This window comes from Ochotona princeps, chromosome 7 (assembly GCF_030435755.1).
Source record: "Ochotona princeps isolate mOchPri1 chromosome 7, mOchPri1.hap1, whole genome shotgun sequence".
NCBI lineage: Eukaryota > Metazoa > Chordata > Mammalia > Lagomorpha > Ochotonidae > Ochotona > Ochotona princeps.
In genome coordinates this window covers 34,510,263-34,527,350 of record NC_080838.1, presented here as the reverse complement: position 1 = coordinate 34,527,350, position 17,088 = coordinate 34,510,263, and the positions used below count along the sequence as shown (strand labels likewise).

The 17,088-nt window shown below is 41.9% G+C and overlaps 1 protein-coding gene across 1 annotated transcript in view; it reads right to left on the bottom strand.

The window, feature by feature from the left end:
* Positions 1–17,088, bottom strand: part of ENPEP (glutamyl aminopeptidase) — a 76,193-nt gene that overhangs the window by 32,821 nt on the left and 26,284 nt on the right. Inside the window, exons 4-10 of the mRNA XM_036495117.2 lie at positions 16,167–16,287; positions 13,420–13,574; positions 11,505–11,618; positions 8,158–8,292; positions 4,542–4,607; positions 1,134–1,199; positions 860–1,011 (exon numbers count right to left, since the gene is read on the bottom strand). Coding sequence (XP_036351010.2) covers positions 860–1,011; positions 1,134–1,199; positions 4,542–4,607; positions 8,158–8,292; positions 11,505–11,618; positions 13,420–13,574; positions 16,167–16,287 — 809 coding nt within the window. The remainder of the gene's footprint in view (positions 1–859; positions 1,012–1,133; positions 1,200–4,541; positions 4,608–8,157; positions 8,293–11,504; positions 11,619–13,419; positions 13,575–16,166; positions 16,288–17,088) is intronic.

Genomic DNA, 17,088 nt, shown 5'->3' with positions numbered 1-17,088 from the left:
AGTTAACTCTTAATGATTTTCTTGTAATCTCCCTCCCATGGGGGCAGGACCTATATTTTGGAACAGACTTTCATGCAACACAACAGGTCTGACTGGACACTTCATCCATGTTTGAGGGGGACAGGGTTAGGGGTGGGATTAGGGTTGGGTTAGTTAGGGTACTGACTTATGCCAGAGATGCCACATCTGGGCTTTCCAACCCAAGGGAAATCCTTAGCTCCACACTACTGTCCAAGTTAACTGATTCAGGAGACAAGTTCTCTGGATTTTTGTCCAAGGTCAGGGCCAGGTTTCTGAGAGTTCTGTACAGAGAAGGGATTGGGAGCAGACGGAGAGAAAGTGTGAGGGGAAGGGCCCACAGGCAAGCTGTCCTACGCGTAAACTAGCAAGTGCCCTGCTCCAGTCTCATTCCTCACCTGGCCCTTCACACTCATGCTTCACTGGGCCCCAACCCAGTCCCCTTGTAATATTTGCCATTCTTTGTCCCCTTACTGCTATTCTTCAGGATGTTTGTTCCCTGTCCATACATCTGTGAGCTATCTTCCAGCATCCTATAATACATGTGGCTCTCCTTGTTAGTTTCTTGGTATCCTCAGAATTATTTCTTTCAGTGTTCCCGTTTCTGTACACAGTGATGTCTGGAGAAATGGGACACAGGTATGTGTGTGTGTATGTGTGTGTGTTTGTGTGTATGTAGCCACCCTATAAAACATGGAGCCCCTTCAGCTGTTTTTGAATCCCCGTGTGCCATAAAGGTACTGCAAGTTACATCACCACCCGTCAGTCACATCTCAAGCAAATGGACAGTACTTCTGCCACATTGATGTTTCCTTTTGAAATGCATCCTAGAAAGCCTTACCCAAGTTCTGAGGTTGGCTGGGACGGGTCAGCATTTGAGTCCAACAGGAAGCGCTGCTGTGTGATGTGCCGCCCGTTGCGCACGCTGAGCACCGGGTAACCCATCTGTGTGGTCCAAGTGTTCATTACTTCTGCCACTGGAAGACCACTCGCCTACAATTGTAAAGGAGGTAGAGACGAGCAGAGTAACAAAATAAAAAAACAGCCTAATCAGATAAATGACAAATAATATTTAAACTAGGCAAAGAAGATTTGAGAGATGTACACTTCCTTACCTCTTCCAGGGCTTTCCAAAAATCTGAAGTTTTTGCATTTTGAAAATGGTAATTTTTCAAGTACCTCTGACAATAAAAGATGACAAATATTTTAGAAAACAAAGTTAGCTTTTCTTTTGCTTCCACAACATGAACTGAATGCCTACTCACAACTACTCAATTCTGCTGCCACCCCCAGAATAAAGCCAGCCAACACGATGTGTGTATGAATGGGTACAGCCCTCTGCCCATAAACCATTACCCGTGCACACTGAGTTTGCATCTCTCCTCATTTTTATACTACGAAATGTTCTTCTTTTGATTTTTCCCAAACCATTTGAAAATGTGGAAACCTTGCCTTCTTGGATCCTAAGTCATGGGCAGTCAGCCACGTGTGGCCTGCAGGTAGGGGACTGCTCTGCAGAAAAGGACAAACTATCTTCTGAATAAAGATGATGCAATGATGGACAGATTGAGAGATTATTTACCTTAGAGAATAAAGTCTTTACTCCTCAAGTATTTTGAAAACATAAAACTTTCAAGTAGGAGTTTTCTGCTTTGGGTAATTCTCTCCGGCAAACCTCTCACTAAGGAGTTTTCAGATAAGATATGACTTATCCGCAGAATTTCCCTGACGCCACTTGGGGTTTCCACAGTTCCCACGGTCTCCTTGTTACTACTTTCTAGAATTGCTCCATTTCGAGCATGGAGGGTTTTGGCACAAATACTCATAGAACCTTCTTAAGTGATTAACTGTGTACATACTATTTTCACTCTCAATTACTGTAATTGTCACACCCAAGTCACAGTATCTTGTATCTTCTGCATTCCTCTTTTTTTTTTTTTCAAGCACCGAGGGGGTTGGGTGGGAGCGAGAAAGAGAATAAGACTATCCTTATTCTAAGTAATTTGGGTAACGGTTGAGGTGAGCTTGGAGTCTCCGTATTTGTTTTTACTAAATCACTTCTTCACACTGCCACTAGAGGGCAGGCAAAGGCAGGGAGAAGAAGCAAATTTGCTATTCTCTGTCAGTTTTGGGTGACCAACCCAGAGGGTCCATGCCATTCAATGCCTCTTGATAAAATAATTGGGCACTCAATATAATAATAATTATAATCATGTGTTAATGACAGTTTCTACAGAATGGTAGCTTCTGAAAATTACTGTGGCAGAGTTTACCTTACTACAAGAGATTTTGCAATGTTTTGAGCAACCTACAGTCTGGGGACCAGAAGGCTGCTTACAGTACCTGATGCAACTCCCGTATTGTGGAGGTGAAAATCCCTGCCTAGCCTTACTGTCTGAGTGCCTGCAGAGGGGCAGGGATTTGTCCGAGATCACTGTGAGTAGAATCCCCAATCTCGGGTCAAAGTTTTTGGTCTGTGTCATCATTCTTGTTTCAATGCATGACTTCTAGTGAACTAGAGGCTGGATGGAAATTTGCATAAGCGGGGTGTTAAACAGTGCTGACTTTGCTCTGCTGGTTGATATTAGTGCTTTGGAACTCTCTGTGTGGGGAAATTCCCTCCTTCACCACCTTGCATCATCACGATGCAGCCATTCTCGTGAAAAACGCCGTCACCGTGTAGGCTGTAGTTAATTAGGGGCACTGGTGAGTGCACAAGGAAAAGAAGAATGTCTCAGTTCCCGGCGAGCCAGAAAGGGGGGAGGACGCTTTTCATTCCCACCGTCTCAGGGATACCCCCGAAAGTGCAGCAGATCAGAAGGGTGGAAAGAGTTTTTAGTTGTATTTTGTGCTCACATATGGTTATGAGTGGCCTGTGATCTGTTATACCTTTTTATGCATAGTTGAAGGATCAAGGATCTTCCTGTTGATTTGGCTCTTGTTTCCCCTCCTACTCTGTACCTACCTGAGGTTGGGTTTGGAGAGAATAAATGAGCCCAAGAAAGGAATGGACAACCACTACTTCCTGGCCTCACACATGGGTGCAGGGCCCCAAATCCTTGGGCTACGCTCTGCTGCTTTCCCGGGCCAGACATAGGGAGCTGGAATGAAATGGAGCAGCCAGGACACCAACTGGCACTCAGTGTATGCCAGCTCTTGCAGGGGGAAGATTAGCCACCAAGGCAGCCCTAAAGTTCCATATTATTTATTACACACTATTCGCCCATTCTTTCATGTGACATATATTTAATGGACTACCTAATAGTCATGTGTATAGTGCATACAACGAGGCCTGTGTAGACTATATATATATATATATAAAACTACAGAAGACAGGTCCCTCACTAAAGGCGCTTGTGATAGAAAAGACCTGATAAAATATCAGTTTAAGGCTTATGGAAAAGTAGCAAGGCATCTGGCCTACATGGAAGCACCACACATAGCTTCTCCCTTTGCCCTAAATGCCCAGACAATGTATAGTGATGGACAGAGTAGTAAAGTGTATGGTGGCCTCCCCTAAATAGTATTCTTGGTATTGTTACTTTTAATCATCACTTGAGGATATTACTATTGGATGCAAGAGGACCATTTCCCTTTAGGGTAGCACAGAGACAACAGAATGACACATTTAGAAGGTGTGAATCATCCCCAAGGAATCCTGCCCCAAAGAAGTACTGGTTCTGCTTGTAAAAAGCTGTTGGGGGCGCTGCAGCCACCTGTCTCCCGTTTCCAGGCTGCGATTCACCAGCGCCCTTGATAACCGCCTGGAATATCACAGTAGGGAGGATGGAGCAGGAACGGAAGGTGGGGTGGGAAGATGCTTTCATTGCTAGGAGGCAATGGGGACAACATGCTGACAGAGCGTTTGTAGGGACCCCCGAAGCTGTTTTGACAAAAACCAAGCTCAGACAATCACGTTTGTGTCTGTGAGAAGACAACAAATGAAACTGAAGCATCTGCTGGAGTGGCGCACTCAACAGGATGAGCGCAAGGTTTACTGCCATTGCTGTTTGCCACAGGAAGCAGCTCTATGCACTGACTCTCATCAGGACAGCATTGGTAGTAAACATCTTCCAACCCAAAGAGAAGGAAGACTCTTACGTTCATGGTAAGGGAAGACCCCTACAGACACATTCCAGTCTTCCTGTCCCGTTGTGTGCCCCAGACACACACGCTAAAGCCCTGACCCCTGATATAATGGTATTTGGAAACATCCTTTGGCAGGTACAGAGGTAGAGATGTGGTGCCGAGGTCTAGTGCTCGCGAAGGGACTGGTGTGTTTTGTTACAGCAGCCGGAGCCAAGGTCACTAGCTCCCAGAGGAAGGGCTCGCTTGACGATTAGGCACAATGTGATCACACTACTGGACACAGTGTCGCCTTTCATCATTTGCTGTATTATCTAGCTCTGAGTAAGGAAAGTGATAAGAAAATTATCCTTGATGAAGCAAGCACATAGCTTAACACCACCAGCCGCATGTCACTGCAGTTGGCTTCTAACACCACTAGAAAGAGAAAGCAGTACCTGACAGCCTTCTTGAAATTTCTCTGGTGTGATCCAATCTTCCAGCATCCTCAGGATGGAAGCTCCCTATGATGGGAAAGAGACAAACTGAAACAACGATGAATGCACAAGGGACTAGTGATGAGCATTTCACGATCCTACATTATTTATAATCTTCAAGACAATGCTGATGAATGATGTGGATAGAGACCTATGAGTTTAAGATGAAAATATTATATGTCACTCCACTATATGTATATATAAACATATACATGTATATTTACAAAATATTAATATTTTAGTATTATATATATGTCTAAAATACTGAAAAATCAAGAATGTGTGTAAAAGGCCATCATTTAGTAACTTCAGACACAAATAGCTAGTGCACTTCTGCCACTGACCAGCAGATGGAGCTATTCTTAATGAAATAGAAAGAATACCAAAAAATCCACAATTCTTTGGTGAATGAAAACAGTTATGTCAGGATAAGAATTGTGCAATTTACTCAATATATTTTCTTTCAAAAAATATATTTTGTAGATAGAAGTATATAATAAAAAATCAATACATAATACTATATAAGTATTTAATTTAGGCACAAAATTCTTCAACTTTTCAAAAAAAATTAATGGGTATATTACATAAACAAAGTTATCGCATTTTACTTAAAAATAACTAAAAGTAGTTTCTTCCAAGATTTAAATCTTTACTGTTAGAAGTAAAGAATTCTACCAGAAAAGGTACACCCAGATCCAGTATATCTTGTTGAAAGCATGACAGAAAAAGATTAACTGTATTCAAAAAATCAAATAAAGCAATTTAAAATTTGATACATAAAGTCTAAATGCTCAATGGTTAGGATTAAAACATTTATAAGCAAAAAAGGAAAGAAAAATTTTAGTAATTGTTTGAAATATCTCATTGGCAATAACCACCAGTTCTGCTGAAAGCATGAACGATTGCATGTTTAGCATTCAGAATAAATCCTACCCTATATTCCAGAACCCAATAGCACAGTCTAACCATATTCACACTATTAGGTACCCCAGCTGGGCTAGGTTGTAATACCCACCAGCGAGAGCTGAGACTGTGGGCAGGACACACCGGACTGGGTCAAAGTACCCGCCAGTGTGTGTGAGACCCAGGGCTGGGAATGAGCCCAGAGGGACTCCGTGGAATGCTCTGCTGGGCTGTATCTCCCACAGATGAGCACGAGAGCCAGGGCTGTGGGCGGGCCAGATTGCACGAAGCTGCAGCACCCACTGGCACTCAAGAGCCAGGATGGGTGTGAGACAGGCCAAGCTGGGCAGCAGCACCCACCGGTTCACATGAGAGCTAGTTTTGGGATTGGGACAAGCTGAGGTAGTCTGTAGCACCCATTGGTGAGAACCAGAATGGGTTTGGGCCAATGAGGCTAGGCCACAGTACTTGCCAGTGAGTGCCAGGACTGGGGCTCCAGCAGATCAGTCCAGGCAGCAGCACTTGCCAGCACGTGGGGATTGTTTCCTGAAGCAGGTCTGGTAGGAGAATTTGGGGAACTCCTCAGCTAGACCTCAGCTCCTGCTCCTGAATGTGCGAGGAAGGGCTAGGGGCAGGTCAGACCAGGCTGAGCCGCAATGCCCATTGACATATTTGTGGGCTGGGAGTAGGCTGGAGAGCTCAGTTCACAGCAGTCACCAGACAGTGAGAAGCAGAATGGGGTGTAGGTTGGGCTGCACTGGGCTGCAACATGCACCAGTCACTTGAGAGCTGCTGGTGGGAGACGGTCAGATTGGGCTAGGCTGCTCTATCTGCTGGTAAGAGTTGGACTGGGAGAGTCTGAGCTGGTAGCCTAATGACTGAAGTCCTCACATTCAATGTGCTAGAACCCATGAAGGATGGTTTGTGTCCCAGCTGCTTCACTTGCTTTGCAGTTCCCTGCTTGTGGCCTGGCACAGCAACCAAGGATGGCCTGAAGCCTTGGGACTCTTCCCCCACATGGGAAACCCAGAAGAAGCTCCTGGACTTTGGCTTTGGATCAGCTCAGCTCTGGCTGTTGCGGCCACTTGGGGGTGAACCAGCGGATGGAAAATCTTTATCTATGTCTCTGCTTCTCTTTGTAATTCTGCCTTTCCAATAAAAATAAATCAATCTTTTTTAAAAATTGGACTGTGAGCAAGCTGAGCTGAGCCAGGTTATAGCTCCCGTTGGCAAATGCCAACTCTGGGGGCGGGTCATCTCAGACAGGGATGCAGCACCTTCTGGCAAGTGTAAAAACCTAGGGCTGGAAGCTGGACTAGCAGGGGAACCTCCAGGACTCCTCTGTTGGGCCACTGTTTCTACAGGTGAGCAAGAGAGCTGGGACTTGAGACAGACCAATACAGGCAGAGCTGTACCACCCATCAGCTAACATCTGGGCTAGGCCAGGCTGGGCTAGGCTGTTGTACCCACTGACAAGTGCCAAGACCAGGTAAGAGTTATGTCAAGCTAGACCTAGTACCCACAGGCAGGCACAAAATCTAGGGCTGGGAGCATACTTGGCAGGGGAACTGTGAGCACTCCCATGCTTAGCATATCTCCTGTTGCTGAATATGAGAACCAGGGCTGTGGTGGGTCAGGCTGGGAGAGGCAGTAGCACCTGTTGGTATATGTATGGGCCAGGCTGGGGGTGGGCCAGGCTGAGCTAAGCTTCAGCACCCATGGGTGTGCTGAAGAGCTTGATGGGATGTGGGCTGGGCTAGACTAGGCCACAGCACATGCCAGGACAAGCAAAAACCAGGTCTGGGGGCAGATCTGGTGGGGACTAGGCCGTAACACCTGCTGGCATTTGTGAAGACTTAGTCCATGCAGACTGGCTGCACTGGGCCACACAGCACCCATCAGTTTGCGTAAAACATGGGGTTAGGGCAGAACTGACCAGGCAGCTGCATCCACTGGTGTGTGCATTGACCAATACGGACAGCACACTGAACTTGACCCTACACTGGTTGACACACAAAAGAATTAAGCCTGAGGTCATCCCAGACAAGGTTTCCTCAGGGACACCCTTGCTAGACCACTGGACTCAGACCCTCACCACAGAAAAAAAATCACGGGATGTGTGGTTTGATCTTGGAGTGTATGTATTAGCACTGGGCCTCCTCAGTTGCTGAAGCTTGTGCAGTGGACAGCAGGGGATGCTGCTGCCTCATCAAAGGAGGGAAAACAGAACAGGTTAAACAATTTTCCTGGCCAAGCTTTGCAACATGCTCCTGGATCTGTGGATGCATCAAGATGGACTTTGGCAGCCAAAAGACCTTGAAAAAATTTTCTCAGCCCTTGAGCAATGAAGCCAACAACATCTCAGAACTATCAAAAACACTCACGTAACACTCTTCCCCACATCAAATGACCATCCCCCATATCAGGGTGCTGATACACTTTGACAATAATGAGCAGCCCTCTCCCCCCCTTCTCCTGGGGACATAGAAAAAAAAACCAAAAACATTTGTTTCACCACCTTCCTCCATGTCTGATCCTCTCCGCTCTAACCAGAGGCTCACATGGGTATGCATCCCTTTCAATTATATAAACAATACTAAAAAGAAAATAAAATTTTAACAAAGGAAAGGCACAAATCAGGAAATTGTTCAAAAGAAGGTTGTATCTTGCCCACCTTGCTGTAGGATATTCCATCAAAAACAGATGTTATTTCAGCAGGCGTGGACACAGTGACAATAATTGGATGTGAAGACATTAAAGAATCATCCTCTTGTACAGGTAAGACATCTTCATTCAGTATCTGGTCACGCTGGAATGATGGAAGGAGCCAAAGGAATAAGTAATTTTTAAATATCAATTTACATTTTAACATTCCAATTATGATAAAATAAGAAAATTAAAGCTATGTGGCTCAAATAATTTAAAACAAACAAGAAGACTCCACGTGAGTCATATTTTTGCCCTGCTTGATCTGTAGAGTGACCGCTGCCTTCTCTTCTCTGTATGACTCCTTTTCCTTCTGTTCGACAGGCCAAGAACACAGAGCATCCACGAACTGTGTTCCTGCTGACTCTGAGGGACTTCAGGACACAACAATGATTTTGTCAAGATCTAAATCAGCCTCTCACCAACAGATTTGTTCTGCGCATCAAGTGAGGTGCTGTGTCAAGTTAGCCAAAACTTGGTGCTGAGTTCTTACTTTTTGTAAATTTGTAATGTAAATGTGTCATGATTAGTTTAAGAAATTATAACCTATCGTTTCAGTCCTAGATTTTCTCATACAGAGAGAATTTGAGAAGTACAGTAACCTAGTCGAACTTCTTTGTTCAAAAGCTCAGCCTTGCCACTTTCCAGATATGGAACTTGAGAAGGTCCCCTCACCATGGAACAGGTGCAATGATGGCAGCTACTTTTTGAAACTATGCATGGATTATGTGCTGATGCATGTGACACACTTGGCATTGCACCAGGCACAGAATGGGAGCCTAACAAACGAATTATTTGATTCTTAAGAAATAAAATCTTGAAGTCTAGCTCTTTCAAGTCCCTAGTAATTTAAAAAGAAGCTTTATGGGCCTAACCTAATTAAAATGTTTCTAAAACAAGAGTATGCTGTATTACTTCACATTTTCCAACTTTGTGGCTTATAATTGACAAGGCTGCACTGTCAAGTGATAACTAATAACCGAGATAACTTTCACTTGGATTTTGATCTTTGTGCCTCCAGGAAGTTTAAGTAAGTAGAAAAAAACCCCACTATACCATCAATCAATTTGATTATAGTAACTGATTTTGTTGCCAATTGTCTGTGCAATCTTTGTAAGTTATATTACAATTCCTCGCCCTCAGATTATTCAAGAGAAAAATTTGATACTTATCAAAATTTCTTATGTATTTATTGAGCCACAACATTTAAAATTAAGTACTCCATAAGGTATGAGAAGAGTGTTTGATTCATTTTTGGGTCCTCTCTATTGTTTGCTGAATGAAGAAAAAATTCAATAGATGAGGGGTTGGTGCTGTAAGGCAACACATCAATCTGCCACCTGCAGTGGTGGCATCTTATACTCGTGCCAACCTGAATGTTCAAATCCTAGCTGCTTCACTTCCGATCCAGCTCCCTGATAATGTGCCTAGGAAAGCAACAGAGGATGGGCCCATCCTTAGTATCCCATGTGGGAGACTCAGATGAAGCTCCTGGCTCCTGGCATCAGCTTGGTCCACCCCTGCCCATTGTGGCCATTTGAAAAGTAAACCAACTGATGGAAGATCTTTCTCTTTCTCTCCCTCTCTGCAACTCTTTCAAATAAATAAATAAGTAAATAGATAGATAGATAGATAGATAGATAGATAGATAGATAGATAGATAGATACATCCAAGTGTGAATATGTTGTACTTTGTATTTAAATTTCATATAAATATCAAGAATCACATTCCAAATTCTTCCAAAGTTTACTTGGTATTTTTGAAGCACTTAAATTTGGATATTGGACAATAATACTTTTTAAAATATTTATTTGACAGATGGAAGCAAAGAGGGAAAAAGAGATCTTCTATCCACTTATTCTTTTCCCAAATGGCTACAAAAGTTAGGTCAGTCCAGGTCAAAACCAGGAGCCTAGAACTCCATCTAATTCTCCCACACGGGTGAGAAAAGGACGTGGGCCATCTTCAGTTGCTTTCCCAGGTCATCAACAGTGAGCCCATATAGGAAATGGAGCAGTCAGAACTCGAGCCAGCACTTACATGGGATGCTGCTGCTACAGGTGCCAGCTAAGTTTGTTGTATTAGCCCTTCGACAATTTTAAAGTATTACATTTTCTTAAAACAGCTTGTTATCAAGTTATCTTAGGAAAATAATGCAGAAAGTAATTGTGTATGTCTATGGTTTACTTCCATTGTATCATGAAATCATTCATTTTAAGTATACATGAATGGTTCTTGCAGGTGATTTTGTTCCCCTGAACATTTGGAGATGGGTAGAGACATTGTTGACTGTCTGGGTTGAGAGGGTTGCCAGCACTAATAAGTGGAGAGAAGCCAGGGACGGTGCACAGCATGCTATGAGGCACAGGACGGCTTTCCACGGAAAAGTCCCAAACTTTAGGGGCTGACTGGTTAAATTCTTTAAGCAGGAAGTGTCGCAAATCAGTTTATAACCTTTTATAATAGGCTAAAGGAAACTAGAAGGGCTTCAAGGATTTGACTTTTTGTCCAGTAGGGGGAAGTGTTCTGCATAGCCAGCAACCTCTTGTTATTCTCTACTTCTACACACATATTTACTCAGATGTAAGGATTTTCAAAATATTTTTCTGAAAACCACTTGCCTTTATCCATGCTCATTTGTAAAGTTTTTCTTTGAAGTATCCCCATGTGTTAATCAGATTATAATGCCTGTACAGACTAAGTAATAAGCAAACCTCATTTTTTGAAGAAAAAAAAATCTGTAGATAAACTTTATAGGAGCTTTCGTTTCACTATATGTTAACAGTCATTATTTGTTACTATGGGGAGATTTTAAGCTTATAGGAAAGAGAACATTGTCCTTTGAACACAGCTGGCTCAGAGATGAATTATGTAATTTGCTCAAGGTCAAATTCCTGGCTGTACACCCAAGCAAAGGCACATTCAAAAATTAAGTTTGAGTGTAACCAACTTCATGTTCTTATATCTCTTTATCATATAATTTCAGCAACCTGTCTAATGAAACAGACATTTTTCAAAGGATTTGTGCCATATTTTCTTGAATCGAGCATTGTCATTTTCTATGTTAAATAATTTTTTTCTTGCCTTGAATGACTGTCAAGAGTATTTACAGGTCATGGGTGTCAGTTTGCCCTCTAGAAACTGGGCAAAAGGTGTAGGCAAGGTCAAGTTTCATGGAAACCAGTTGGCTCTACTCTTTTCATATCTGAATTCTCACCTTGCCACTGCACTCAGCCCCAAACATAGATCCATAGGCTTCCATCTGCTTTACATGAGGAAAATAGAAATTAGGAGTTTTGATATTTAGGGCTTACCATCTGCCAATCTGGTTCTGCATGGGCCACTCCCAGGAACTCAAAGAAAGAAGCAAATCCTTCATTTAACCACAAGTCTTCCCACCAGTCCATGGTCACAATATTTCCAAACCACTGAAATTATAAGCAATGACATATAAGCTCATTAAATTCTTATTTTTATGTCAGAGAGCTAGAAAATTGCAAAACATGTATTTGTCCATGTTAATTTTATTACTATGACACAGAAGTGATAAGCAAGATGCTAAGTATTTAGTTCTTGCTTTATTGTTTTTACAAAGGCTTTACTTTTCAAAGCAGGCATATGGCACAGTAGGTTAAGTTACTGCTTGAGACTTTCACATCCTATAGTGGAGTACCTAGGATACAGTCCAGCCTCAGCTTCCAGTCCAGGTTCTAATGAATATACGTCAGGGAGTGGATGAAAACTCAAGGACTTAAGTTCTTGCCACTCATGTGGGAGACCCACGTGGAATTCCTGGCTCCTGGCTTTAGCCTGGCCCCATCCCAGCTGTTGTAGGCATTCAGAAATTGAACCAATGAATGGAAGATCTGGTTCTCTCTGTGTGGGTGTCTGTTACTCTGCATTTCAAATAGACCAATTAAGAATTTTAAAATGTATTTATTAATTTGACAGGAAGAGAGACATAAATAGAGAAACAGAAAGAGAGAGAGCTCCCATTCACCGTTTCACTTCCCAAGCACCCACAATGGCTGGAGCTGTGTCAGGGCCACGATCCAGATCTGCCCCACAGGTGGCAAGAACGCAGGTACTCGAGCCATTTTCTGCTGCCTTCCAAGATCCACAACATCAGGGAACTGGAGTCAGTGATTGGAGCTAGGGAATCAATCCAGATACTTCAATTTGAGACATGGATATCTTAAGTAGTGTCTTAACTACTAGGTAAAGTGCCCATCTCTACAGGAGTGCTAAATGCTACTAAATTCTCTTCAATTTAACCCTTTATTTAGGTATTATTTGGGTAGAGGAAGCAGCATTTTGGCATAACAGGTAAAGCTGCTGCCTACAATACCATCATTACATGTGGATACCAGTTCAAATCCCCACTTCACTTTTCATCCAGTCCCCTACTAATAACTTGGAAAAAGCAGCAGAAGATGGTCCAAGTGTTTGTGCCTCTGCCACCCATGTGGGAGATTCAGATGAAGCTCCTCCTGGCTCCGATCTGGTCCACGGCTGGCAACTGTTCCTGACTGGGAAGTAAAGCAGCAAACAGAAGCATGCGCTTGCTCACTCTCTCTGTAAGTCTGACTGAAAATATGCAAGTAAATCCTTTAAAAGAGATATTACTAGGAGTATAAAAAGTTATAGGAAGGCTTCTGGTGCATTTACCAACAGCAAAACAATGTGTTTTAATGTGTCTATATGCTTTTAATATGTTTAAATTTCTTTACTATTAAATGTTTACTAGGGCTAAGAAAGATTTCCATAAAATTTCCCTGAGTTGCTTAATTCTTATATGCTATGTGGTAAATCATCTGATTCCTCTGTGGTATTAAGTCACTTTGATATCTGCTTAAATGTTTGTTTTCACTTTATTATTTGAAAGGCAGAGAGGCAGAGACAGAAAGACAAAGAAAAACGTTCATCTGTTGGTTCACTTTCTAAATGCCTGTAGTATCTGGGGCTGGGCCAAGCTGAAACCAGGAACTTGAAATTCAGTCCAGGTCTTCCACATGGGTACAGGTACACAATTACTTAAGCCATTACCTGCTGCTCCTAGGATGTACTTCAGCAGAAAGCAGAAATTAGACACTGAGCTGGAATTCAGCTTAAGGATTCCAACATAGGATACACAGGCATCCCCTACCACATCTTTCCAAGTGCTATGCCGAATGCTCATCTCTTCAGTAACTTTTCAAAACAAGCTCCTTGGAAGTTAAGCTCTGATACCTGATGTACAAGTTCGTGGGAAACCACAGCAGCCACTCTTTGTTGGTTTGATGAGGCTGATTCCTCTGGGTCGTAAAGCAAGTTGGTTTCCCTGTATGTGATGAGACCCCAGTTCTCCATAGCACCAGTGCCGAAGTCTGGAATAGCAATTTGATCTAGGGAAAAAGCAAGAGTCCAGTAAGATACACATTCTTTCCATTTGTTCATAGCAGCTCTCACCAAATTAAGTTCTTCAAGTCAATGTTTTTTTTAAGTTAAAAATAATTCCTGAGAGTCAAAAACAGTAATCATTTGTGCAAACATTTCAGTTCTAATGCACTCAGAATTTCCATGGTGTTCTTCCTGTTGGCTCTAAACTTCAGCATTTCCTTTTTTCCAAGTGGGATGCTCATGGTAATGTTCTTCTCTTGGTTTTTATTACTTTTTGCCTTTTGTCTGTCTGTCTGGTACATATTTCTAACTGCCATAACTTTCATTTAGAGAATTAAAAAGCATCAGCTTGAAGGATAAACTGTGATCAAAACGAGAGGTAAGTTTTCAATGGACTTCGATATAGGGAACTTCAAAGTGCTCAAAGACTTCCATCAGAAGATGCAGATAGGAGATAAGAGAATGTGAAACTCACATCTCCCTAGTTCCATGTAGTTTTAAGTCAACCAGAATCCCTAACAGTCTGATAGCCTACCATCCACTTCTACGTTTTGAACAGACTGGAGAAACAGGGAATTGGCTATAGTCTCTCTCCATTCCCTTTCAGACCCAAAATGTTGCATTCTGTGCTGAGTTTCCTCTGTTTCTTTTTGATGGCATCTATACTCAAGCATCATGGCTCAGTAAATCTACACTAAATTCCAAAATAGAAAATACTCGGTTGATCAGTGGACAGCATCCTGCCTCCATGGTTAATCGGCCATAGTTAGAATGTAATAGAATGTATCACTGAAGGCAAAGGAGTGAAAATCAATTGGATTTTCACCTAATATATGGGGCAACACTTCTGTACTGGATAAACATTTTTTATTAAAAAAATGAGAAGGGAAATATCATAAAGGTCAAGATGATGGTAGTTTCCTTTCCATGTTATCTTCATTTTTTAGGCTTGAATAGGGAAGTGTCTCCTTCATGGGCCAATATTTTCCGTAATGCTGTAGAGTATAACTTACATGTAATCTGTGTACAAAGGGGATTTGGGGCATTCTTTTTTTTTCTGGTGAACGTTTATATTGTACTTAATCAACACCAGCATATTTAACTTTTGGAGTATAATAAACACAGAAGCCAGTGCTAAGGAGTCCTAAGAAGAGTTCATGCTTCCTAAAAAGAATAAAAATGTACATGATCGAGAATAAAAAAATGAGTGAGAAGTTGAGAAAACCTGATGGGGTGTTCACTTTCCAGGTTGTCTTGGGCAGTACCAAGTAAGATAAGGGGGGAAGCCCTTTAAAATGATGTGCTTAAGATTTTACTATATACTGATTGAATTTCTACAAAAAGTTACCTCTCTATCTCCTCTCACATTTGTCAAGCAATCAAAAAAAGTGGAACAGCTTTCATTGGTAAAAACCAAACCAAACCAAAACAAAACAAAACAAAAAAACACGGCAACTACAAGCCTGTTTGTTGCCACCACTGTCCTCACACACAGACTTTGGTTTTACAATGTTGATTTGCTGGAGTAAGAGCAGACATGGAGGAAAGGAAGCCAGTAGGCAGCTGCTTTGGCTTTTTCTATTAACTTCATCCCTACAAATATCTCCATGGGTGCTCCATTGAAAGTTCTGCTGATACCAGTCAAATTTATTGATAAAATATTTCTGCCATTGATGAAAGTTTCACTCCCATACCATTTTGATTACAGCTCCATTTCTGGTTGTTGTTTTTTTGAAAGATTTATTTATTTCTCTTGGAAAGTCAGATATACAAAGAGGAGGAGAGACAGAGAGGAAGATCCTCAGTCCGCTGACTCATCCTCCAAGTGCCCATAATGGCTGGTGCTGAGCAGACCCAAAGCCAGGAGCCAGGAAGTTTCTCCAGGTCTCCCACCAGGTGAAGGATTCCAAAGCCCTGGACCACCCTTGACTGCCTTCCCAGGCCACAGGAAGAAAGCTGGGTGGGAAGCCAGCCTGCCAGGACTCAAACCGGCACCCATATGGGGTCCCGGCGTGTGCAAGCTGAGGACATTAGTCGCTAGGCTACTGCGCCAGGCCCATCCATTTCAGTTAAAAAAAAAAAGTCTCCCTCTCATGCCAAAAAAAAAAAAAAGTTCTCAAATAGCATCCGTATTTTATTTTAACTGCTGGATAATTTAGAATTACTCTTGTGCAACAATGGAAAGATTGGAAGCACATGGGACTCTTACAACATCATTTAGCCCCGTTAGCTTCCAACTCTGAAAAAATAAGGACAATGGGAGCTGTGGGGATGGGCACTGATTCCGGAATCAACTGATCTAGGTTGCCATTTCTGGCCCTGTCACTGCTAAACTCTGTAGTTACGTGTACATAGGTTCATTGTATTTGGAAACCAAAGATAACATGTTTATCAGATAAAAACAGGGAAGCGCATTATTCTTAGAAGAATTCAGAATGGATTTTTTAAAGTATTGAGTCAGCAAAAAGCACATACTTTATTCATAAAATAAAGGCTCGTAGGGCTTCTGCCATTAACTGATGGTGAAACATTGGAATAAAGGAGGTTAAAAAATAAGAGCAATATTAAAACTAGAAAATTAAAAAATGGATACTCACCTAATTTAGGAAGAGAGTAATTCACACCAAAGTATTCCTCAAAATAATCAAAAATAATGTTGGTCACATTTGCAGCATATTCAGCTGTGTGACTTTGCTCTGGCTGGACATAAATTTTGAGCTATTAAACAAAACAGAAAAAAGCCAAGGGAAATTACTCATTTGACAAAACACAAAACCTATGGTTTACAAGATAACTGAAAAAGAGTTGATCTTGGAGTCAGAGAAGCCTAATTTGAATCTTTGTTCTGCTGCATGTAAGGGCACTCTAAAATTTTGTGCAAAGTTCCATTGAAATATAATGTAAATCTTTCATGGACTGATTTTTTAAAAATATTGATTTATTGATTTGAAAGGCAGTGTTACAGAGAGAAAGAGGGAGATAGAGAGAGGAAAGATATTTTCCATCCACTAATTTACTGTCCAACTGATTGCAACAGTTGGAGCTGGGCCAGCCCAGAGTCAGGAGCCAGAAGCTTCTTCAGGCTCTCGCATGTGGGTGCAAGGACCAAAGCACGTGGGTCATGCTTTGATGCTTTCCGAAATGCATTAGCAGGAAGCTCAGTCAGAAGTGGAACAGCCAGTACTGCAACCAGCATCCGTGTGAGATGCCAGCATTGCAGGTGATGTCTTCACCTGCTACTTCGCAATGCCAGCCCCTCTCATGAACATTTCGAAGCACCCTCATAGCTGCTGTGTGGTCTCAGACTTGTGTAAAAGAACAATAAAATTACATAATTTATTGGGTAATCTTAATGATTAGAAATAATATAAGGCACAATAATTTTGGCACAGCATCCAGACATTTTAAAAATCATTTTCTATTAAAAATACGATTAAAATATATGTTATCCTTTTTTAAAAAGATTTATTTGTTTTTATTGGAAAGACAAATACAGAGAGAAGGATAGACAGAGAGAAA